This window comes from Uranotaenia lowii, chromosome 3 (genome assembly GCF_029784155.1).
Source record: "Uranotaenia lowii strain MFRU-FL chromosome 3, ASM2978415v1, whole genome shotgun sequence".
NCBI lineage: Eukaryota > Metazoa > Arthropoda > Insecta > Diptera > Culicidae > Uranotaenia > Uranotaenia lowii.
Genome location: NC_073693.1, coordinates 158,086,887 through 158,111,886, shown reverse-complemented (window position 1 = coordinate 158,111,886; position 25,000 = coordinate 158,086,887). Strand labels below are relative to the sequence as shown.

Here is a 25,000-nt window from a genome sequence, read left to right as displayed (position 1 = left end):
AGAAATTTTTTTCCCAGAATGGAACATTTCCCAGAATTTTTTTCCCAGAATAGAACATTTCCCAGAATGACACAAATCCCAAATTATTTCCTCTTGTATTTATTTTTTTTTTTAAATTTTTGTGCTGTTCAATCTAATGAATTCTTGTAAATTTCATATGATTCGAAATTATATTTTTCAAAATGATTTTTCAAATGAAACCAATTGTTTGAAAGTTTCCAACTAAAATCATTTCAGAACCGATATTATGCTTTGTGGTTTGGGTACTTGAATTAATTCAATGCCAACCATGGTCCTTTAAAAACCGTTTTGGTATCCGACTCCTCACGCTGCGCGTTCGAACTTTAAAGAAATATTGTCCTTCACGCTGTCGCGTGGCGGACGGGGCTAAGGGATCACCCCTAGCTTTCACGCAGACCTAGGAAGCCCCGGCAGACCTAGACCAATGTAATGGGGCCGCCGCTTCCGACGGCGGGTCGGCGGCCACTTCGGATTTGGGAGCTTCGGCGGCTTTGTGCCGCCTCAGCCCCTTCATCCTCGTTGGTTGCGGCTTTGCCGCAAAAGAATAAAGTTAAGAAACACCATTTTTTTGTAACAATTCATTTTTTTTTAATAATTTCTAGTAAGGATAAATGTTTTCAATTTTCTGGGAAATGGTTCTTCAGGTGAAAAAATTTCTTGTAAATGGTTCATTCTGGTAAAAAAATTTCTGGGAAATGGTACATTCTGGCGAAAATTTTTCTGGGGAATGGTTCGTCTGGGGAAAAAAATTCTGGGGAATGGTTCTTTCTGGCGATTGGAATTCTGGGGATTTTTCATTCTGGGCAATGGTTTTCGGGTAAATGGAGTACAACCAACATTTACCTAAATCGAGCTAGAAAAAAAGGCACAATTCACCGAGAAGAAAGATGAATCCAAAAAAGGTAAATCTTACCTCGTTCGTAGCGAGGTGAAGTTCACCTGAATTGAGCTGAATAGTAACAAATCACCTAGAAAAAAGATAAATCCAGAAAGGGTAAAACTTACCTCGTAGTTACGTGAAGTTGACCTGGATTGAGCTCAACAAAGCGAAAAAATCTAACATCTCGAAAAAAAGTAGCTATATGAATTTTCTCAAAAAATGCCTTAGCAAGTGTTGAATTGTTAACAAATTTCAACGGAAATTATAAGTGGGAGTAGTTTAAGCAGTCCAGTAATAAAAACATCTTCAATTTGTAGAGAGGTAAGTTAAAAATGCGAAACACTTATGAGTGAACAAAATTTAATTTTCAATTTCATATTTTTTTTCCTTAACAGATGAAGCTATCAAAACTAAACATCTTAAAATAATAATAACAGGAAATAAACAGCAATCTAAAGTAGAATAAACATGATAGACAGTCCTTTGCAGCACCGATTTCAGACTGCTAAAATGGCGAAAGGAAATTGCTCCCCCAGAGATTCTGTAGAGCGCATATCACCCGTGGAGACCGGGACATCGGTCCATGAATTCAAACGTAAGTACATTACAATTTGATTTAGGAAGAACTAAGGGCATCTGTATTCGTGGTCTATTCTTGGGTTTAATTTATACAAGAATTGAACCAAAGAAATTAGATCCGATCCAATGAAAAAACTGGCAACTGCACTCGTGTTCCATTAACTGTCAAACGGTTTAGAACTGTGTCAAATTGGATCCAAATCTCATCAGTTTTGGATCAATCCTTATACCAGCTCTAAAAAAAGTTGAGTTGAAACTGGTATAATGGATCACCAATGCGGTTGCTTGGGTCGGAATTTGGGTCTAAACCGGCTGTTTGGACCACGGATACAGGTGCTCTAAGACCCATAAATTAAGGTTCAGATAAAATTTAGCAATATGCAAAACGACGTTCGCGCCAAGCGTGTAATGCCGAAGGTCGTAAGTGCATGTTTACTCGGAAAACCAAGTTTATGGTTGAATTTATTACTCTAGGCTAGGCTTGCCAGATACTTTCAGAAAAAAGCGGGATATTTCACGAAAAAAGCGGGACATAGCCGAAAAAAGCGGGACATTTTAGAAACTCTTGAAAAAGCTTAATAGTATAGCTCAATTTAAACGTATACCATTAGTGTTGCGGAATCAAACAGCGACGATGGCCACACTGGTGTCATCGAACGACTCGACGATTGACATTTCGAAAATCACGTTCTCGATTAGCGAAAAGGGCTGTCACTATTACGCTGTATTTCCCTCGGTTAGCTCTGGAAGACGTAGGTGCAGGATATCTCATTGAAATGTATTAATTAATGTTAAATTTATTGTTATAATTTGCTTCTCTCAGATTCGCGTAGCTCAAGCATTCATTTTCAATCAATCGGTTCCATTACGAGTTATAGTGGAAATAGTAGTTAATTCACATTTAAGCACATACGAAGTAAGCACATTTGAGGTTAGGTTGAACCACATTTTATTGAATATTAATTGCCCTTGCAGGACGTATCAATTCCACTTTAAGCATTTGAAGGGCTCAATCTTTTTTATAAAGCACAACTGAAATGTAAGTTACCACAATTTCCCCTCGTTAAATGCGCTAATTACTTTGTTTTTCCCGCAGTTTGAAGCGGTTAATAAACGCTATCGAAAGCAGTACTCGCCTTTTTTTTTGTCTCGTAACAATTAGCCAAAGTTGTTCATAAAAAGTACAATAAAGGGTGATATGGTCAAAATTTGGTCAAAATCAACTTGACGTATTTCTTTCAATTTTTCATTTAAAAAACCTGAACACCCCTCATTTTGAAGGTGTATGTAGAATGTTGCTCCTATTTTGATTTTGGAATTCACTCTTCAGTTGTCAAAATGCCGTCCAAGGAAGAAGAGCAGCGTATCAAAATTTTGCTCGCACATCGCGAAAATCCGAGCTACTCGCACGCAAAGCTGGCCAAATCGCTAAAAGTTGCCAAATGAACCATTACAAATGTAATTAAAGTGTTCCCCAGTTTGTCGAAAGCCAGGAAGTCTGGATCGGGGGGAAATCGAAAACCGGAAGCCGCTGAGACGACAAAGAGAGTTGCCGGTAGTTTCAAGCGAAACCCTAACCTTTCTCTCCGAGATGCCGCAAATAAGCTGGGTGTATCGTCTACAACCGTGCATCGAGCAAAAAAAAAGAGCCAGACTATCGACTTACAAGAAGATAGTGACTCCAAATCGCGATGATAAACAAAATACGACGGCCAAAGCGCGATCCCGGAGGCTGTACACGACGATGCTGACGAAGTTTGACTGCGTGGTAATGGACGACGAAACCTACGTCGAAGTCGACTACAAGCAGCTTCCGGGATAGGAGTTTTATACGGCAAAAGGAAGAGGAAAAGTTGCAGATATTTTCAAGCACATGAAACTGTCAAAGTTCGCGAAGAAATATCTGGGCAAGCCATCTGAACCTGTGGCTTGAAAAGCAGCATTTTCATAGCTTCCGGGACCAAGTCCGGTCAACCAAGAAATTTACGTGAAAGAGTGTTTGAATAAACGTCTGCTGCCTTTCCTGAAGAAACACGGTTGTTCCATACTGTTTTGGCCGGATTTGGCATCTTGCCATTACGGTAAAAAGGCCATGGAGTGGTACGCCGCCAACAACGTGCAGGTGGTTCCCAAGGACAAGAACCCTCCCAACACGCCAGAGCTCCGCCCAATTGAGATATACTGGGCTATTGTCAAGCGGAACCTAAAGAAGACCAAAAAACTGCTAAGGACGAGTAGCAGTTCAAGTCAAACTGGCTTTCTGCGGCGAAGAAGGTGGACAAGATGGCTGTACAAAATCTGATGGCAGGGATTGAGCGTTAGGCCCGGCAATTCGGATTTGGAAAATCGGAAGCCTAACTGAATATTTTTCCTGAATTTACACTAATTAAACTTGAAAAAGAATTTGATTTTTTAAAAAAACGATTTTACCAATTTGCACGCGTTTTCCCTTGACCAAATTTTGACCGTATCATCCTTTATACTCAGTTTTTCCTACATGACTTCTATTTACACGGTTTTCGCCATATGCCCCGTTATTTTCCACGGTTCTTACGAATTAGCACCTTTTTTCCTAGGGAAAATATTTCAAGTCGTACATGTTAACGGCGGATTTTATACCGCGTAAAAAACTTTTGTTCAGTTTTTATAAAAAAAATTATGTTTGGTAATTTGTTTAAAAATTTGAAAACTCAAGAAAGCTTCCATTTTTATATAATTTTGACAATTGAGTAAAAAAAAGATGGTGTATAATATAAGACAAATTAATTGAGATTCCTGCGAAAAAACTATAATAATCTAAAATTAATTGGACGCAACCTCAACAATATGTTGTTCATTCATTGATTGAACGTGATCCAAGAAAGCATAATTGGATCAGAATATTACTGTAATACCAAGAACTTAAAATTTATCCAGTATTGTCTTATATAAACTATGAAAATGGCTGCTTATTTGTAAAAAGACGTATTTAAGATTTTTGATGTTGAACCAATGAATTCAAATTGAAACTTAAATTTGATTTCTTTTAGTTAAAATGAGTAAACTTTGTAAAAAATTCCCAAGAAAAAAAGCGGGACATTTTGATGAAAAAGCTGGACAGCGGGACATTCAACAAAAAAGCGGGACATGTCCCGCTTTTGCGGGACAGACGGCAACCCTACTCTAGGCTCTTTCTCATCTATTTTCGCATCGCGTACCAAGTTATCAGACAATTCTGAAGAGTATTTCAAATACTAGAATTAAAAATAAGTTACAAAACTTCAACTGCGATTTTCTCAAAACTCGTCAGGTGGCTCATACGACTAAATCAAAACAAACTCTAGAATTAACATATGGCCAAAATTCACTCCAGATGTCACTTACCTTTTAAGTGAAAATTATTTTCAGTGCATGGATGTACACCTGGGTTGCCAGGTGCCCAGATTTGTCTGTAAAACCAAGACTTTTGACCCTTCGTCCAGATATTGGCCAGACACAAATTTTGCCCAGATTTTTGCTGAGAGTGCCCAGATTTTACAGACTTTCAAAATTGAGTGATGAAATCAACGTTCATGTATCGGATTTGATCCGTAAGTACCAGATTAGACTGTAAATCTCGCTTGTTTTCATGAATACCAATCATTCATCATAGTACTTTGAAATATACAAGGTAGGCCATGTAACTCGCGGTTGCTCAGCGGGTGGGTGGTTTGTTTATGCCTTCAGATTTGTGGGTGGAATTGGTGGAACTCAGGGTCGTATATGGAATGGTTAGCACGGGCTACTTCCTCAAGTATTCCGAATAATATATTCGAAGGAGCTGAATTAGGGATGCTCACGATGCGGGACAGATGACCAGGGCCACATGACGAGTGATACCTCGCATGTTCCCAACCGAGTCAAACTATTAATAATGAAAATGTTAAAGAATCTGCAAGGGATCGATTTGAAGAGAACAATGTGGTGGGCCCTCTAGGTCCCAAACGTAATCACGGACAACCTAACGGAGTCAATTTTACATTATTGGGGTTTATTTACGTAGATGTTCCCTACCGACGTCACTGACATTTTTAAGAATGTGAAGAATCAATCTTTAATCTGAAGCCCTTCTCAAAAGTATAGTAACCTTATTTTATCGTGTATTGCGATGTTCGGTAAAAGAGATAAACCCTTTCGAGGGATTCGATGTTTTGATGTGACAGTAAAAGTGAGAGAAAGAGAAACGAGATTTGTACATTGTTGGAATGAATAAAGCCTTTTTGGATTGTACCTTCAAGCTGACCAGACGTTCTTATTTGTGCTCCGGAAACACCTCCTGCCATTATACAGTTCATATTAAGCGGCGACGAGGATAAAAGTTAAAGTTCTTTCTAAATAAGTGATTTTTGCTAAAGGTTTTTTGGATGTGAGTTTTTAATTTTGACAAATCTTAAAAAGCATCGGAAAACAAAGAACAGTCAGTTGGAAAAAAAAGTCGGAAGTTTCAATCCCTGGCCACGTGTTTTTTCCCTTTTTTTTTTGAGTAAAGTGTGCTTTACAACAGAACTTATCTGAAAGGCAGCGGAAGTGTTTCTTTCATTATTTTTTCCGGTGTTCAGAACGAAAAGGTCACGTTTGATCTAAAAAGCTATAAAAAAAAAATTTAGAACGGATAAAGAAAAGTTTGGCCAAATTTTGTGAGTGACGCCATTTTGTTACTTATCAGTGAAGCTATTAGAAACTTTTCTTCTACAACACATTCGATCTGATTTTACCGACAGCACAAAAGGAAGGCAATTTTTCAAGCTGTTCGGTGTGGTTGCAGCTTTTGTCATTATCGGAGGAGTAAGAAGGAGAAAAAGTTGAAGTTGCCAAAATAAATTTGTCATCGGAATTTCGTTTTTTATTGCGAAATTTTTTATTCTCCTGACGTTTCTTTTTTGGGGCGTTTCTAAAGGTCGATTTTGTGTCATCTGAGTGTACAGGTATGTTTATTTTATTTTATTTTAAATTTTTCATTCTGTGCTGATATTTTTTCCATTTGACGATTACGAAAATTATGATTTTTTTTTCTCTCTTTATTTAGGTTTTATGATTTGTAAGTTTTTATAATTTTTTTTTCTTTTTCTTATTTTTTATTTTTGTGTGTGTCTTTTCTGTGTTTTATTTATTTATTTCTTCTACGTATAAACCTTAAATTGCATTTTACAATCAACTGTGAATAAAATTTATTGGTCGTGATTTTTTTTCTTGTGTACAATTTATTGGAAATATTTTCATTTTTTAAGTTTGTTGTGATTTTTTGAATATCATGGCACTTTCAACAACAGCCGAACAGTTCATTCCTGGAGCGATTCCGTTCAGCCAATATGTTGAACATTTACAGTTTTTATTTCAACATAACAATTATCCTGAAGCAAAATATAAGACTTCGTTTTTGGCCGTTTGTGGCACCGAAGTTTATTCTCGGGTTAAAGCTCTTTTTCCAGGGAGAGACATTAATAATATTACATACAAGGAAATTATTGATGGTTTAAAGAAGTATTATGACAAGTCTGACTCTGAGGTAATGCAGAGTAATGATTTTTGGACTCGACGGCAACGTCACGATGAAAAAGCTATTGATTTTATTCTATCTGTTAAACAAGCTGCTGAGGATTGCAATTTTGGTGATCTCAAGGAAAGATTTACCAGAGATTTATTAGCCATCGGAGTTATATATGAATTCATTGAAGGAGGAAGAGACAGTTCAAAAGCTAATGTGTAAGTTTCCCAGTGTTTTCGACAAAGATCTTTCTAAACCGATTGTTGGTTTTGTAGGTGATATAGTGTTGAATGATTACACTCCGATTTTTAAAAAAGCATACGAGGTACCATTAAGATTGCGCGATAGAGTCATAGAACATTTACAACAATTGGAGCAAGACAACATAATTTCTCCAGTCGAAGTTAGTGAGTGGGCATCTCCAGTTGTGGTAGTAATTAAAAAAGATCAAGGAATTAGATTAGTAATCGATTGCAAAGTTTCTATTAACAAACTAATAGTCCCTAACACTTATCCTTTACCTTTGGCTCAAGATATTTTCGCTAAGCTTGCTGGTGCTAAGGTTTTTTGCTCACTTGACCTTGCCGGTGCATACACTCAATTACTTTTGTCAGAAAATTCAAAAAAGTTTATGGTGATAAACACGATTAAGGGTTTATATTCTTATAATCGTCTACCTCAAGGTAAGGTGTCAAGTGCATCTATTTTTCAAAAAGTGATGGACCAAATTTTGAAGGGTTTGGATTATGTTTGTTGTTATCTTGACGACGTTTTAATCGCTGGTAAAGATATAATTGGATGTAAACAAAAACTTTATTTGGTTTTAGAGCGTTTGTCTAAAGCTAATATTAAAGTGAACATGAAGAAATGCAAATTTTTTGTCAATCGTTTACCATATTTAGGACATATTTTAACAGCTGATGGTTTGTTACCCTGTCCTGAGAAAGTAGAAACTATACGTGCAGCAAAAGCTCCACAGAATGTATCAGAATTGAAAGCATTTTTAGGACTTTTAACTTTCTATTCTAAATTTATACCAAATTTATCTTCTCGTATTCACTGTTTGTATTCACTTCTTAAAAAGGATACCAAATTTATTTGGAATGCGGAATGCGACAAAGTATTTTTTGATTGTAAACAGTATCTACTCAATCCAAATCTTTTAGTTTACTTTGATCCAGTGAAACCTATAGTGTTGGTTACAGATGCTTGTTCCTATGGACTTGGTGGAGTGATTTCACATATCATCAATGGAGAAGAGAGACCAATAAGTTTTACATCTTATACTTTGAATTCCGCCCAGAAAAATTATCCAATATTACATTTAGAAGCACTCGCTATTGTATCCGCAGTAAAAAAGTTTCACAAATTTTTATATGGACAAAAATTTACTATTTTTACAGATCACAAACCTTTAATTGGTATTTTAGGAAAACACGGGAAAAACACCATTTCAGTGACTAGATTGCAGAGATATATTCTCGAATTAAGTATTTATGACTTCGATATTTTTTACCGTCCATCAGGGAAAATGGGAAATGCGGATTTTTGTTCGAGATATCCTGTAAATGATTCAGTCCCGAAGAATTTGGATAGAGACTGTATAAAAAATTTGAATTTTACTTCCGAGTTTCCTCTTGATTACAAAAAGATAGCTATGGAATCCCAATTGGATAATTTTACTTCTAAAATTTTAGAGTTTTTGCGTAAGGGCTGGCCAGAACGTTTAGATAGACAGTTTAGGGATGTTTATTCTTCACATCAGAATTTAGAAGAGGTTAACGGTTGTTTATTGTTCCATGACCGGATAATTATTCCTAATACCATGAAACCGTTAATTTTGAAAATGCTTCATTCTAACCACTCTGGGATTACTAAAATTAAACAACTTGCTAGAAGGACAGTAGATATTGAAGATTTTGTTAAATCTTGCAAAATTTGCACTGAAATGAATTCAGTTACCAAACCCCATCCTTATTCTACATGGATTCCTACTATAAAACCTGTTAGCAGAATTCATGCCGATTTTTTTCATCATGATAGAAAAACTTTTTTGATTATAGTAGACAGTTATAGTAAATGGATTGAAATGGAATTTATGAAGTACGGTACAGATGCAAAGAAAGTAATAAAAAATTTTTAAATTTATTTGCCAGATATGGACTGCCTGATGTTCTTGTAACGGATGGCGGCCCACCTTTTAATTCCGATTACTTTATAAGTTTTTTAAAAAAACAAGGAATTATAGTAATGAAAAGTCCACCCTATCATCCTAAAAGTAATGGGCAAGCAGAGAGGATGGTGCGTTTAGTCAAAGATGTATTTAAAAAATTTCTTTTAGATCAGGAAATAAAAAAGCTAGACATAGATGAGCAAATAGCTTATTTCTTATTTAATTATAGGAATACATGTTTAGGAACAGATGGAACTTTCCCTTCTGAATTATTGTTTTCTTACCAACCCAAAAGTTTATTAGATTTGATTAATCCAAAGAAAAACCTTAAACAAAATTTTGCGGTTTTGAATGATGATTCATTTCCTAATTCCCAACTTATGGAGGGAGAATCTGGTACCTCTGAAAATGAGTTTAAAACTTTATCAAAAGGAGATCTGATATATTACAAAAATAGTTTAAAGACAGGTTTACCTAAATGGTTACCAGCAAAGTTTTTAAAACAAATTTCTACGACCATTTCACAGGTACTACTCGGTGGGAGAATAGTTTTGGCGCATAGACGTCAACTGAAGCTGGCACCCATTTCTCATCGGAAATCTTCAGTACATCTTGTTTACCACGAAGACCGTGATGGCCATCCATTGCAACAAGATCATCATTTTATTATGCGGATGTGGTCCATGACATCGAGCATATTGTTTGGTCGTGTGAGGACCACCTATTCGCCAGAGCGAACTTTATAGATTCCCTTCGGGCCCGAGGAAAACCACCCGACGTTCCAGTGAGGGATGTATTAGGTATGATGGACTTGGACTATATGTTCGAGATATACCTTTTCCTAAAAGCTATCGATCTTCGACTATAATTCTCTTTATTTTCATATTTCCCTTTCTATCTTTCTTTTTCTTCAAAAAAAAAAAAAAAAGTGAACTAGATCTAAGTACACAATTGTAATCAAACAAAACGAGTTTGGCTCCTTAAAGCCTAAAGGTATGAGCCGTTTCAAATAAATAATTTACAAAAAAAAAAAAAAAAAGATCATCATTTACCAGTTCAACAAGATTTTAACATCAACAAAAGAAGGAGGGAAGACGATGTGGAACATTCGCCAACAGTTTCGGATTCAAGTTCCGATTTTTTCGGTTTTCCTGCAGACTCTTTTATTTATACGAATGTCGATCAACTCGGAGTCCACGGATCTGTTTACGAAGCGTGTCCGAAAGAAAATGTTTCGGTTCGAAGATCAGCAAGAAGTTCTAAAAAACGTCGAAAAAATGATTACATCTATTATTAAATTTATTGTATTAGTTAAAGTTTAGAGTAATACAAATTCGTTTTTTTTTCTATTTCGCAATAGTTAAATGGTTGCTTTCAAAATTGATTTTACCGTTCTGAATTGTTTTGCTGAATATTAACAGTTAACTAAGTTCTTAGATAGGGTGAAGGAGTTATAGTAACCTTATTTTATCGTGTATTGCGATGTTCGGTAAAAGAGATAAACCCTTTCGAGGGATTCGATGTTTTGATGTGACAGTAAAAGTGAGAGAAAGAGAAACGAGATTTGTACATTGTTGGAATGAATAAAGCCTTTTTGGATTGTACCTTCAAGCTGACCAGACGTTCTTATTTGTGCTCCGGAAACACCTCCTGCCATTATACAGATCATATTAAAAAGAATCGAATGGCTATCGACGGAGAAATTAGGGGCCGTACAGATACCACGTGGACAGAAAAATGAGATTTTTTACACCCCCCTCCCCCTCCGTGGACAAGCGTGGACATTTGGCAAACCCCTACCCCCCTCCACGAATGTCCACGTGGACAGATTTGAAATTGTTTTTTTTTCAAAAACTCATTTGACAGTTAGAAAACACTACTTTTTGACTATTTGTTATTGGAATGGCTGATTTAAAAAAAAAAAATTTAAATTTCTTAATTATCATATTTATTACTTGCTTTGGTGGTTTTTAATTATTCAAACTTAAACTGGAATGTTTTGTAATTTTAAGATTCAAACAGTAATTATGTCCACGTGGACATGACCCAAACCCCTACCCCCCTCTCCGTGGACAAGCGTGGACATTTCCATATACCCCCTCTTCCCCTAAGTTGTCCACGTGGTATGTGAACGGCCCTTTAAGCCCTTTTCAAAAGAATCGAATGGCTATCGACGGAGAAATTAAACATTTTGATTGCTATTTCATATAAAACTCACACGCATCAAAAAAATTCTTATTCAGTACCAAATTTGTAATCTTCCTTGTGTACGCAGACACACACAGACTTTTTTTCAAAATTGCCCAGATTTTTTATCCTCTACACCTGGCATCCCTGCTCATGATGGGGAACCAAGATAGGTAGATGAAAGGGTATAACATTGCGCTTAACCTCAATCGACAGAGCCGTGTAAACGCAGGGTCAAAAATAGTTATGAAATTTCGAACGATTTGTTGGGATTTCAAACAAAATTACAATTAATGAAAATTGAGGGATCTTCTTTTTCAAATAAATAATCAGTCGCATTGTATGAAATAATTTGTGCTGCAATCAGTAAAATTTATGTTCAACAGCGTTTAATATAATGACTACGTAACAGCTTTTCTTTCGAAATTTAGCACAATTTCAGCAAAATATTCGAATTTCAGAAAGCATTTTTTCAAATAAAGTTAAAAAAATATGCATAAAATATACCTAGTTACAACTTGTATTGAATGCTACTTTATTTTAGATCCTAAAAAAATATAAATGTTTCAGGGAAATTAAGCGAAAAGATTTTTTTAACTCTATAAAAAATCTATACGTAATCAATATTTTTTTCCATCCGTATAAGCGCTTAAAACATTGTAAATACTTTGGTGAACACCTTTATACTTTTTTGCAGAATTATAAAACAAGTAGTTTTTTAAGAAAACTAATATACTAAATACTAGTACCATATTTTATACATTTCTGTGGAATTTCTACAAGTAACTTTTTTTGTTGATCTGTATACTAAAACATATGCAAGCAACAGAATAGTATACCTATCGAATCTAGCTATTCTGGTGGGGTACAACTTGCGTAATTCTTATTGGGGGCATATCAACCAACTTGCATGCAACTTACTAGTGAAAGAAAAATAATCGTCAGATTAAGAGGATTCAATCAAAACAAACCACCGATACCTGTATTTTTTTTTAAATCGTGAAAAATAGCTAACCCCGATAGGAAATACACCCTACTATTCACCATACTTAGTCGGCTCGCGAAGGGTGCGTCGGCCGATTTTCGATCATACTAATCGGCCTATTGTTGCAACGTCGCTTATGGGAGTTTTTGCTGGGCATCAGCCGATTAATAAGCCGATTTCGTAGGCCTATCAAATAGGGTGATGAGTAGCATGATTGTGTAGGAACCGACTTAATCGCCTGATTAGTAGGGCGATAAAGTTGATGAGATTTTCGACGCTCAGCTATTTAATAGGGGTATCAAACGAGCTATTTAGTATTAACCACCCGACTCAATCCGACTAAATAGCAGAATTGATTGGCCTCAAAAATCGATTGTTTTTCCTACCACCCTACCCAATCGTACTAAATAGCCGGATTGATTGACAGCAAAAATAGATTTTTCTTTGTACCACCCAACTCAATCCGACTAAATAGCAGAATTGATTGACCACAAAAATCGATTGTTTTTCTACCACCCTACCAAATCGTACTAAATAGCCGGATTGATTGACCGTTAAAATTGATTTTTCTCCCTCCCACCCTACGCAATCCGACTTAATAGCTGAATTGATTGACCGCCAACATCGATTTTTTTCCTACCACCCTACCCAATCGTACTAAATAGCCAGATTGATTCACCTCAAAAATTGATTTTTCTTCCTACCACCCAACTCAATCCGACTAAATAGCTGAATTGATTGACCTCAAAAATCGATTTTTTTTCCTGCCACCCTACCCAATCGTACTAAATAGCCGGATTGATTGACGGCAAAAATTGATTTTTCTTCCTACCACCCAACTCAATCCGACTAAATAGCCGAATTGATTGACCACAAAAATCGATTGTTTTCCTAACACCCTACCCAATCCAACTAAATAGCCGGATTGATTGACCGCTAAATATAGAACCATCCGACTAAATAGGGCGATTTATGTACGTGGTTCATTTTTGTATCTCGGAGCGATTCCAGAAGTATTTTTATTTTTTTGTAGTAAGAATATGTCCAGTGGTTGGCGAAATGAATTTCTGGTCGGTAGTTGACGAAATCACGTCATCCTTGAAAATCTTCGTCTCGACTTCCCCCTCGGTATCAGCCTCCTGGGAAATGAGGCAGTACTTAGAGGCTTTAACGTGGGTAACGCCCGAGCCGCGCTCACTTTGGTAACCGACTTCCGTTTGGCGTAGTAGGAACGTAGAATTGTTCCCAGTGGCACTGGATTTGCAGCACGGTGTTCCAGCCAACCTTCGCCCTTGGAGCAAGACCTCCGATGACGGGGATTGGCCACTGCTACGCCCTGCGAAAGTTATTAAATTAATTAGAAACATGAGGAATTTGAAAACTTTCAGATGAAACTTACTCTCGTCGTTCTTGGAGTGTAGAGAACTCCATTGGCATTCGTTGAAGTAACCCGGCTAGTAACCGGTGTGGCCAATTCGTCAACGCAGTTGGAACGAGCCACTTTCCCAACCGGGGTGCTAATGAATTCCTAAACCATTCGCAGCCTTTCCTCCTTGTCGCGCATCTCTTCCTTCAGCTTGCTCTTCTGCTCCTGGAGTTCCAATTCCAGCTCCCGGGTCATTTTTTTCCGATTCGACAGCAATTTTAGAAGTAAACTTTTTCCTCTGGCGTTCTTTTTCTGGCTATCGTGGGCCAAGCTTTCCCTTCGATGAACTCCATCACACAACAGATGTCAAAACATAATTCAGTTATGACCATTCCATACTAAATAGGCTTATAGTTTGCCAACTAAATAGAGTCCTACGAACACCTATTTAATTGATCGATCCCTCCCGATTACGTCGATCAACTTATTGTGCTACCAAATCATGCGTAATTGTGTGAGCCTACTCATCAGCCGATTTAGTATGGCACCTATTCGTTATGCAAGCGTAGCCCGATTAATCGGCAAACTAAATAGGGTCATTGATTTAGTATGGTGATTCGTAGCCAGACTAAATCGGCACCCTACTAAATATGTGAACGGCGAAATTTTTCATCTGTCAAATTTCCTATCGGGAACGTTTGGATATGTTAAACATATAGGAAGTCCGTTTATTAATGAAACTTACTTAATCATAAGTCAAAAAACTTGACATAAAACCAATAAAACTACTGTTTCTTAGTTCAACAATAAAATGAAGGTATGTTTCATTACAATGTTTATGTGTATTATTGATAGTTACCCATTCTTTACAGACTGGCCCATCTAATGGTATTATCTCCTACAAATCTGGAAGGTGCAAAAACTCAGCCATCATCCTTCAAAATAGTGTCATAATAACCACAGGTCTCGTTCTGCTGCAGATAAGAGAATTATTTAAAGATTTGAACGATGATTTGAGGCAAGACGCCTGCCTTAGCGGTCAAAAACTAGAATCGTTGGAACAATTTGATTTTCGAACCATTAGCAAGCATCAGAATCATTTTGTTGAGAAGAAAGTAAAAATTGGGTGCATTCTGTATTCAAAAAATATAGCCAACACACTTGTTAAGTATTTCCAAGGCTTGAAGATATCCATAAATGGTCAAGTGGAATCCATACAAGATTGTGTAGATTTATTTTCAACTTTGCTGATATTTCAGTATGAGCATTGTGATTATTCTTTACCAGCTTTGAAACACATGTTTTCGAATAGTTTTCGAACTAATTCAAATAAACTTAGAATATTAGATGAAATAGTATGTGTTGGTGCTCCCTTTGGAAACGAAAATTTCATCAATAGTTTTAATTTTGGACACATTGCCAACGTATTTGGAGAAAATCAAAGCTTAGCCTTGCTAAACGTGTCTTCTACTTTTGGATGCCAAGGATGTGGAGTTTACGATAAGAATTTGTAAGACAGAAATAAATCAATTCATTGGACATTTAACGAGAAATTCTATAATACTTTCAGAAATCTACGATTCGTTCTGCTGGAATCTAATTTCATTCATCATAATGGCAATGTAATCTTTCCATTGGCTGCTAATATAGAAGAATTCTACAAAATTATTTTTCCGTCACATGTCTTGTCAAAACCCGTAACACCTCTGCCAGTTTTCACAAATTCAGTATGTTTGTTAGAATCGATCGGATCCTGGGGTAGCGGCTGTTTGTTCGTGATGGAGAAAAAATATTTCATTTTAACATGCGCGCATATCTTAAACGGGGTACTATTTGTCAGAAGACATTTTATAAATATTTCACTTAATTTTCTTTGTTGAATTTATAGGAACACATTTTTTGTCATTATAAAGGGAAAAACTTAAAAACTGATCTGATCTACAAAAACCCAGAATATAACACAGCCTTCGATATCGCCTTATTGAGCGTTAATTCAAACTTTAGATTCTGTGATATTGGCCAATTGACGCACGAAAAACCAAAAATTGGACAAACGGTATATTGTGTTGGGTTCCCAATATTCAAAATGCTCGGCACACATAATTCCTTCCAACCAACAGTCTACCGGGGAAAGGTTGTACAATACAGCAAGGGCGTGCTACTAACGGATTGTCCAGTACAAGCAGGTCAAAGTGGTGGGCCCATATTCGATGCGCGGGGTTATCTCTTGGCCGTGATGGTGTCTAACTTTAAGAACGAGTCGGATGAATGTATATATCCGGATTACAATATGTCCATTCCAATTTATGATATTTATGACGCATTAACAGAATGCTGTACAACGAACGGTAAGAAACGTGTCAAGGAGTTTACCACATTGTTTAACGGCTTTTTATATTATTGCAGGAAAAAATATTTCTAATTCTCTTAAAGCGAGTGCTGAAGTTATAGATACATGGAAGCTGAAACAACCCCGCAACTATCATAAACTTTAATGTTTAAGAATTTGAGGTTTCTTTTTCGAAAATTTGAAATTTTTGTAAGTTACCTATATTTTAAATAAAACAGACTTTTGATATATTTGTGGTATAATTTATTGTAATTGTTGATTAATTTACACACGAAAACTTTTTAGCACAGGCTTTTTTACCAAGTCAAGGAAATTTGAAGTACATTCAAAACCAAGTATTACATTTCTGAACAAATAAGTACGTTTCTTATGAGCTCCAGTTTCAAACCAGATGTATATTTGGATTGAATGAAGGCATGTGCGTCTCAGATCGGTGTTTTTTCGGTTTTGTCGTGCTGATTTTCCTTTTTTTTGTCGAAAATTGGTCCATACATGTCTATAAAAGCATTCAAATTCTGTGCGGCCTTCGACTTGAGTGCGACCGGTAGTTCATGAAATAAGAAACATAACTTGTGTGCAAGAAAGATTCGAGAATTAACATTGCAAAATGAAAAAAATAAGGAAAAACTAAATCTGGCAACTGATCCTTTGGACGCTCCTCCTTTTTCACTTTTTTCATTATTCATCCAACAGAGGGTTAGTTGATAATGCAAATCAAGTTTTCCCAAGCGAGTTTCTTTTTGGTAAAATGGGTAAAAATTGATTTATAGATTCTTTTCAAATGTCGGTCTCGACATGATAGGGAAAAAAGATGATTCAAAACAACTGCGTTTGTCTTGTGACGGCTTGTCTCCCGCAGAAAATTAAGTGTTGAAATTGATGAAAAAAATCTAGTGGACACTTTCAAAACCCAATAATTATGCCTTGGTTTTTAATAGAAAGCGCAATTGTTTGGAATAAAGAAGGTAGGATGTGTTAAAAGCTCTAACTGAACGTGAAATCTACCGATAGAATTTGTCAAATATATTGATAGCGCAATTTTCTTCCGTCCAAACAATGCAGTAAATCTTGTCGCAGTATTTCCTACATAATTGTTATTACCCAAATTGGATCTAATTTTTCTTCATTTAATTCCCTCCTAGGTGGGCGCGTTTTCTTGTAACGTTATCAAAAGAATTGTTATCGAACCTACGTCATAAGCTGACAAATATTGTTTCTGGTGTCAGATTACCCGAAAGAAAGATCTGTTGATTAATTTGGTTCTACATAACTTGTAATTTTGTTATCACTTGGAGTTATTCCCTTATATGGGTTGCCGTATTTCTTCGTCGAATAATGAGAGTTTACCAACATCAAATATCGAAATGCCGAAACATACCACTGATCAACAGCCCTCTGTGGATTACAAAGCTCGGTTAGAACGTAAACAATGCTTGGTGAGTACGTACGCTCGAAATGTAGCGATTTTTTTGGAGGCACCTTTGCGTGTTTGATTGTTATCGATTTTTTTTTCAAGCAACGTGACATAGTTTTGCTTATTGGTTTTTTTTTCTCACTTTCAAGGCAAAAGAGACCCCAGAACCAGTGTACGATTTATCCGATTGTAATCTCAAAGATGTTCCTTCGGGCGTGTATATTATGTGCAAGGTATTGCGAAAGGAATGTCTATCGATGTCTCACAACAAGCTGACTTCACTGAATGGCGGAGGCTCCCTGGAGGATTTACAACTACTCGTGACGTTGGATCTAGCCAGTAATCGTTTCAAAAAACTGCCAGAGGATATATACAAACTGGAAAACCTCAGGGTACGTATTTTGATGCTTGTTGCTTGTTCAATGTTTGGAAAGAAAATATATTTAGTGTCTTTCATTTTCAATATCTTTCTTATCACGACGTTTTTGTTGACAGGAATTAATTGTTTCAAATAATTGTCTCGAAAAGCTCCCAACAACAATCAACCGTCTGCAAAAGATAGAACTATTAGATGTATCCTCCAACAATCTGCAAAGTTTAGAGCAGCTATCATTTATGCCCAATCTTAAAATTCTCAATATCAGCGGAAATGCTCGTTTGGCAAAACTACCAAACCTGCTGGCAACATGTGATAATCTGGTAGATATAGTACTCGATCCTAACACCATCTCCGAGCCGCCGGCTGATGTTATACAGAGAGGCACCTATGCAATCATCAAGTTTCTATCGACTGGTGAAATATTGGCCCGTCAGCCTGTCACCGCAATAGATCAACTAGATTCGCATAGTAAAACCAAAAACAAAACAATCAACTTTATAAGCGCAGAACGCGATCAAAATCGCCATGCAGAACTTGAGCGCGAAAGGCTCGAGAAAGAAAAGAAATTACTCGAAAGCGAACGATTAGCCTACGAAAAAGACTATCTGGCCGAGAGTAAGTTGCATGAGCAACAGCAGAAAAAGAAACAAGAACTGTTAAGGCAATTGTTACAACAACAAAACCAAAACGAGGACAGTGTTAACAGACTTCAGGAGGAAAGACAAACCGAGCGTCAACGTTTAATCAACGATATACTCAAAGGTGAAGAACTCTTTTTCTTTTTGCCCTTATAGTTATTGCCTATTGTTCAAAATTTATCTTTCAGATGAAGAACACTCAAATGAGTTGGTAAACACATTGCTTTCGCTGAAGAATGGTCCAGATCCTGCATTCCTCGAACGTGAACATGAGGAACAAGAGAAATTACTGGAGCAGCTACGCATACAACAAAACGATCTACGCAAGCAGGAAGTTCTAAAGGCTATGACCGACTTGCTCGAAAACGAGATAAACGTAATACAAAACTTTCACAATCAGCGAGATCAGTCCTCGCGTAACATTTTGGAGCAAGAATATGAAACCAACAATCTGCTAAACAACGTGTTTTTGAGTTACGATCGCAATCGACAAGACGTGATCGATCAAATTAACAGCGATGAAAACATTCAAAAATCAGCAGTGGCTGCGTTGATAGCCAAAAACGATTCCCGTTCATGGGGATTGGTTGAACAGGTTCGCATTGTCGAATCCCAGCTGGCAGCTTTAACAACGTATGAAATCGAACGCAAGAAGACCAATCAAGATGACCAAATAGTAGGGATTCTTATGTTCGATGGTTTGAACAAATATGACAGTATTTCATTCTATTTTCAGAATAATCTAACTGAACAAAGGCTAAATTTAACGTACGTACTGATGGATTTGCTCAAACAACAGGATCAGAGGAAACAACAGGTATGTTAACATATCAAAATTCTCGACAACCCCAAACAATTCTAGTTATTGAAACAGATATTTCGAGGCCACTGTACAAAACCAAAAATTGACATTCTGTTTTTCTTTTACACAATCAACAGTTGCTGGAAACCCTCAGAAGAATTGAACACCAAAAAGAAGGTGAACAAACGGACTTCTGGCTAATGCAGTACCAGAACTTGCTTGATCGGCAGCCAACCGAAATTTCCAATGAAACAGCTTCAATCGACCCTATCCTAGGGTATCAATTCTTGGAGAATAATGTAGTACATTGTTTGCCATTCCTTTCGAAGATCTGGCAAAACAGAGACAAAGAATTGGCCTCAATCAACGACCAGGATCTTATTGAGGCAGGTGTCCAAAACTCTGCTGACCGTGAAGCAATATTGATTTCGATCAGCAACTACTACGACTATTTGAATCGTAGGATCGAGTATCCGGAAGGGGAATCTAGCCCTTCGGAACAAACCCCAACAGCGCCACCCAATGAAGAAGATCAAGAGAGACCAGGCCCAAGCTCGCCCACAGAAGATCAACTATCAACAACCTACAATGGTGCCGTTCAATTTTCTGAATGCGTAGTGTGCTTGGAAGAAATGGTACGTGTGATGAATTGTAGGCCTAGGACAGATTTATTTATTGCTTTTTCTCCCGTTCGCAGGTGCAAGTTATATTTTTACCATGCGGGCACATGTGTTGCTGTGCAGGATGCCATATCGATATTCGTGATTGCCCTATGTGTAGGGCTTATATCGAGAGAAAGATCAAAGTTATTCAACCTTAGGTGGGGTTGATAGATTTTCCCGTTTTCAAATTATAGTTGCGAAACATCGAAAATACTAGTCAAATTAATCAGAAAGCAATCATTTCACTATTAGTTATCCCAAATATTAGAATAGGTTTGTAAAACACTATTCGATGGTTTTCAAAAGCCCTTTAAAACAATTTCATCATTATTCAAGTTTATAGGAATATATAAATATTCGGAAGCACGGAGAATATCGAATTTATACATTCTACTGATTATAAAAGTTAATCATTCCCAGTGTGAGTCATTGTTTGGTAATTCTATCAATAATTAATATTTTTCAATATTTTATCTAATAGATAATGGAATACCAAATTGGGTAGCAAGTGTTTATCAACATCACTTAATAAGATCCTCACATCAATTTTAAAGGAACTATCAATATATCAGCTTATTTTTCAATTATAACAATTCTAACATCCCGTTTTAGAAACTTCGTAACTATACATTTATATAAAATAAGTTATAACATACCTAATTGAAATAAGACCAACACATTTTCACTAAATAAATTAGATATTCAAATGAGAAAAAAAACTGCAACTCACGCATTGCAAACGCTCATGAAAGACAAAGCGAATGAATTTAAGATATAATATACATCTATATTATACAAGTTATATTATAATAGTGCCTTTTAAAAGGGAATATGTGTCATTGAAATAACGACATTTACGAAGACATGCGCAATAAACGATATGTTAAACTTTGATACAGTAAGGCAACGGATATTTGTAGTTGTGGCGGTAGGATCAGCTTAAAAAAAAGAAAACAGAAGAAACACAGCGACAAGATCCAAGATCTAACGTTATCGTTGATATCATAAAAACATTAACAAATTACTCCACGCGACGTTTTCAATGCTTCATGTGTGGTTTTGTGCCCTTCGGGATCCAGTGAAACAAATAAATTGCCAATGAATTAACACAAATTACTATTTAATGAAATCTATGAGGAACCAATCAGCTTGCTATACATTACAAACAGCACAGTTTTATTAAGTTGTGTTTCAACAATAATATACTTTATCTACCAATTTGAAATAAAGCATATTTTTAAAACTTTAAATTTACAGTACTAGCAATAAAGAAAGAAATCCTCGTTAAAATAAATTTTCATTTTGCAGCTTCCTCCATCACTCCCAAACCACTGTATAATTTGGATTTGAGAACGTGTTGAAGGAGAAGCAGTTCGTGGCATTGCTAATATCGATTAATTTGCTTCGAGACTTAGAAAGGACCCTTTGATTACCAGATTTGCTCAATCAGAACCATCCTTATGAGATTTGTACGTACACTCATTTATTCGAAGTTCAAGTAAAGTTATCGACCATGGACGCTACTAGTGTCTAAGCACACAGCAAAGTAATAAGCAACATTATTTTATAAAAAAGGACAATAGGAAAAAAACATGGTATAAAAATAAAAAGAAAACACAAAACATACCTATTCCAACGAGAAGATCATTCGAGTTCTTTTCAGCGCCGGTTTTTCTTCATTCTCTTGTAGTTTCTTCGTGAAACATCGAATCCTATAAACTGTAAAGTATCAAACGGAAAACTTGTTAGATTTCGGATAATGGGGTAGAAATTGCAAATATTTATTTGAGCGAATGCTGTAAGTCATACTTACGTATTAATTCAATTTCTTTCGGTAGTTGAGTTTCCATCTCTTCTCGTGTTGGGTCAATGGTGTACGCATGATGAAGCGCCCAAGTACCGAATGATGAGGTACTTATACATTGCATATTTCAAAAGAAAGCTGTGGATATTTCAATAAAATAAAAAATAAAAAGTTAATTAGGCCAAACGGATTTCGAAGGAAAAGTAATCGCAATGTTTCGACAGGTATTTATTTTGTGTTGCTGTAAGTACGTTACAGATGAGGCGAGCTTAATTCGAGTATTATCAAACATAAAATATATAAACCTTTTAATTACTTGTGGTAACCGGTCGCAAAAAATTATTTTCGATGAACTTTGCCACCATAGCGGGCAACAAATGCAGGTACGTCGAATTTGCGTTTGCAACCTTCGTAGTTCATATAGCGAATTTTGCCGAAAATTTCCCGTTCGCGCCATCCTTGATCGTGAATGCCGGCAATGGACCACATACAACCTACATATCCATTAGGGTCGCGCCCATCCAACTGATAACGATCATTGAGGTAGATAGCTATCTGTAGAGCTTCTTCTGGCGAAGCAGTCCATTCAAGGATCTTTTTCGCCCAATACATTCGGAGGAACCCGTGCATTTTCCCTTCTTTTACCATCTGGATCTGTGCTGAGTTCCACAAATCATCATGCGTTTTTGCCTGTTCGAGTTGCTCTCGTGTATACAGCCAGGTTCGCTTATCCTTACGATGATCATTCAATGTTTTCTGTGCCCAGTCGTAAGCACCCTTCAAACTATCGTAGTTCTTATTGTAGTAGCAAAAGTTATCCGAAAGCTCACGTCGAACAATGGCTTCCTCACAAAACGCTGCGACTCCTTCGGAATATCCCTTACCGTACTTTTTAACTGCAAGAATACAGCGTTGCACGGATATCTGGCCAAAGTGAAACCACGGTGAAAGATTAGACAAAGCATCATCCGTGGGATCATTACGTTTAGAATTAAATTTCCGCAATCGTTTTTCGACAAAACTTTGTAAAACCCCAACGCCTCCCTGATAGCCAGGGACTGCCCATTCGACTTCATCCACACTTCGGTCTACTTCCAAGGTGTCGATCAGTTTTGTCCAATTGATCGGTTGTGCTTTGAACGAACTTTTGTGTGGATGCTTAATTACTGGTGGAAATTCCGTTAAATATGTTCCCAACTGGGAGTTCACCTTATTGCGAATGGTGCGAGCTGCATATTCTAACTTCTCGGATGTGACCCATAACGGAACAATGTTATGCGCATCAACCTGGCATACCGCTATCTCGTCAGGTAAAGCTTTTTGTACATCCTCGACCCATTGCATCGGAACACGAAGAGGGCTGAAGTCGCATACTACTGCGCCAATTTTATGGGTCTTGACAAACTTAGGGATTGTGTCCTTAGCCAGACCCGTCAACATGTGAAATTGGATATCCAAAGCTTCGCACTCCTTTGAAACCTCTTCGAGACCTGTAAACATTCAAAAATTACACAAAACACACAAATTAAAATTGAAATATCCACCTTTTAGCATGAACTTGAAATGGCGAATCGTTGCATCCAAGAATTTGGGTACCAAACTGAAACACACGTGTAAAGGAAGCTCATTTTTCAGGGCCAATTTTTGTGCAAATAAAAAAGCCCAATTATCCTGTACTCGGGCATCACGGGACATCCAATAAACAATGCCTTCTTTACCATCGGCAACTTCCTTGGCATCGGATAGGATACGTATGCGTTTTTTCTTGAAATCGAAATCCAGAATAGATTTGCCGGCTTCTTTTCGTTGTACCTTGAATTTTTCGACAAAATCATCCACCTTTATTGGGCCTCCCTCTACTTGAGATTTCTTTTTAACGTCGGTCTTGGCATCGTCGGTTTTCAATTTTTTGGACGGTGGACCACTGCTTCCGCTCGAAGATTTCTTCATAGTGTGGATACTGAAAGAAAAAAGGCCCAACAGCCATGATTGGTTCATATTGCGAAATTCCTGTTCACAAAATATACCTACGTTGAAACGTTCTTAACAGCGAAATTTTATTCATTAACTGGATAATTCAACACAAGCACATAAATTGTAGCAAGAAAAATACGCTCAAGAAACATTAACATCGATTTTCAATCGATAATGTTTTGCTACGAATTTGAAAAGCGAATTAAAGCGCGAATAACGAGCACGTTTTGTTTATTACGCACAGTTTATACGCATGCACTGCCCGCGACAAAAAACCCAAAAAACATGGCAAATATACGCCCAAGCGTTTTATCAAACTTTTCTTATAAGAATTACACTGCGAATCTGGACCACTCAGAATGTTTCTTTTTAAATCGATCCCGCTCACGTAAATGCTTGAAATTTGATGCCAACAATAAGGCATTTCCCGACTTGTCAACCGAACAGCTGATTTCTCATGTTTACAATTTTCGGCATCTGCATGATGGTAGGGTAAAAATAACAACAACACTACGCATGTTCAGTGGCCGGATAGCAACCATACCAAATTGGCGGTGGAATAGAAATGGTTATGCAAAATTCTTAATTTTTTATTGTCAATTGCATGAATTTTTAGACTATTGAGAGAATCTGATTTGACAGGTAACAATCCCGCACTCACTAACACCATTACATTCTTTATATAAACTATCATGTGCTAAAAGTTGAAAAGGGACTATCTGAAAAAAGGACCAACTTCAGAGTTCAGTTACTTCAAATTATTTCTACCAAAAAATCAACTATATACGCACCGTTGCCGTCTTCAACAAACTGCGCAGATTGCACCTATTTAGACCCCCGTGCAAATAATTTGCGCTCAGTAAAATCTGCTCACAGTCCTATACATAGACAATGACACATATCGATATTCTTTACATCTTTGGATAAAATTGAATTGAAAACAATTGCGACTGGTGTGTCAGTAAAAATGGTCAGTGAATCCATAATTTTTTGGCTAATTTTTCAGTAATTCGAAAAACGCCAGACTAATTCATGATTTATTTGTTCCACTTACATTCTTGTACCCGGATGTACAGAATGCATTCTGTTTTCTGTTCGTTTCTTTTCATTTGTTGATCGGTCAGTTTTCGTTATCAAACTCCTTGGTTCGCATTTCATAATAATTTTCGCCAAAACAATAACGATTATGCCGTTTGGAAATGTGATTCGAAAATCAGAAGCGAGCAACGGCTGGTTTGAAAAACTGACACGGATTGTCTATGTGTGCGTCAGTGCGAAAATAT

General features: G+C 36.8%; 3 protein-coding genes across 6 annotated transcripts; 2 read left to right on the top strand and 1 right to left on the bottom strand.

The window, feature by feature from the left end:
• Nucleotides 1–12,333: 12,333 nt before the first annotated feature.
• LOC129755908 (uncharacterized) lies at nucleotides 12,334–15,952 on the top strand. Its single transcript, XM_055752609.1, has 6 exons — nucleotides 12,334–12,358; nucleotides 14,391–14,511; nucleotides 14,567–15,204; nucleotides 15,265–15,520; nucleotides 15,583–15,750; nucleotides 15,815–15,952. The coding sequence occupies exons 2-6, from the start codon at nucleotides 14,506–14,508 to the stop codon at nucleotides 15,857–15,859; spliced, it is 1,113 nt and encodes a 370-aa protein (XP_055608584.1). The 5' UTR covers nucleotides 12,334–12,358; nucleotides 14,391–14,505; the 3' UTR covers nucleotides 15,860–15,952.
• A 286-nt stretch (nucleotides 15,953–16,238) lies between these two features.
• LOC129755907 (E3 ubiquitin-protein ligase LRSAM1-like) lies at nucleotides 16,239–21,189 on the top strand. The gene is made up of 8 exons (XM_055752608.1): nucleotides 16,239–17,009; nucleotides 17,187–17,480; nucleotides 17,608–17,850; nucleotides 17,954–18,599; nucleotides 18,664–19,151; nucleotides 19,212–19,292; nucleotides 19,415–19,912; nucleotides 19,975–21,189. The coding sequence occupies exons 2-8, from the start codon at nucleotides 17,352–17,354 to the stop codon at nucleotides 20,095–20,097; spliced, it is 2,208 nt and encodes a 735-aa protein (XP_055608583.1). The 5' UTR covers nucleotides 16,239–17,009; nucleotides 17,187–17,351; the 3' UTR covers nucleotides 20,098–21,189.
• Nucleotides 21,190–21,461: 272 nt separating this feature from the next.
• Nucleotides 21,462–23,990, bottom strand: LOC129754648 (deoxyribodipyrimidine photo-lyase). Of its 4 annotated transcripts, none has more exons than XR_008739053.1 (5): nucleotides 23,771–23,990; nucleotides 23,288–23,703; nucleotides 22,049–23,233; nucleotides 21,753–21,881; nucleotides 21,462–21,658 (listed from the first exon to the last, which is right to left on the bottom strand). XR_008739053.1 is itself a non-coding variant. In XM_055750824.1 (3 exons), the coding sequence occupies exons 1-3, from the start codon at nucleotides 23,806–23,808 to the stop codon at nucleotides 22,083–22,085; spliced, it is 1,605 nt and encodes a 534-aa protein (XP_055606799.1). In that variant the 5' UTR covers nucleotides 23,809–23,989; the 3' UTR covers nucleotides 21,955–22,082. The 4 variants fall into 4 exon arrangements, 2 of the variants coding, with proteins under 2 accessions (XP_055606799.1, XP_055606800.1); XR_008739054.1 differs by having other exon boundaries at nucleotides 22,060–23,233; XM_055750824.1 differs by lacking the exons at nucleotides 21,462–21,658; nucleotides 21,753–21,881 and having other exon boundaries at nucleotides 21,955–23,233; nucleotides 23,771–23,989.
• Nucleotides 23,991–25,000: the final 1,010 nt, after the last annotated feature.

Coding starts and splice junctions, on each gene's coding strand:
- LOC129755908 (XM_055752609.1), top strand. Junction 15,205..15,264: donor GGAGTTTACGATAAGAATTT/GTAAGACAGAAA, acceptor TAATACTTTCAG/AAATCTACGATTCGTTCTGC. Junction 15,521..15,582: donor GCGCGCATATCTTAAACGGG/GTACTATTTGTC, acceptor TTGAATTTATAG/GAACACATTTTTTGTCATTA.
- LOC129755907 (XM_055752608.1), top strand. CDS start 17,352: ATGGGTTGCCGTATTTCTTCGTCGAATAATGAGAGTTTACCAACATCA. Junction 18,600..18,663: donor AATCAACGATATACTCAAAG/GTGAAGAACTCT, acceptor TTTATCTTTCAG/ATGAAGAACACTCAAATGAG. Junction 19,152..19,211: donor CCAATCAAGATGACCAAATA/GTAGGGATTCTT, acceptor TTCTATTTTCAG/AATAATCTAACTGAACAAAG.
- LOC129754648 (XM_055750824.1), bottom strand. CDS start 23,808: ATGAATAAAATTTCGCTGTTAAGAACGTTTCAACGTAG. Junction 23,704..23,770: donor TTAAGAACGTTTCAACGTAG/GTATATTTTGTG, acceptor TTTTTCTTTCAG/TATCCACACTATGAAGAAAT. Junction 23,234..23,287: donor TTTCAAGTTCATGCTAAAAG/GTGGATATTTCA, acceptor GAATGTTTACAG/GTCTCGAAGAGGTTTCAAAG.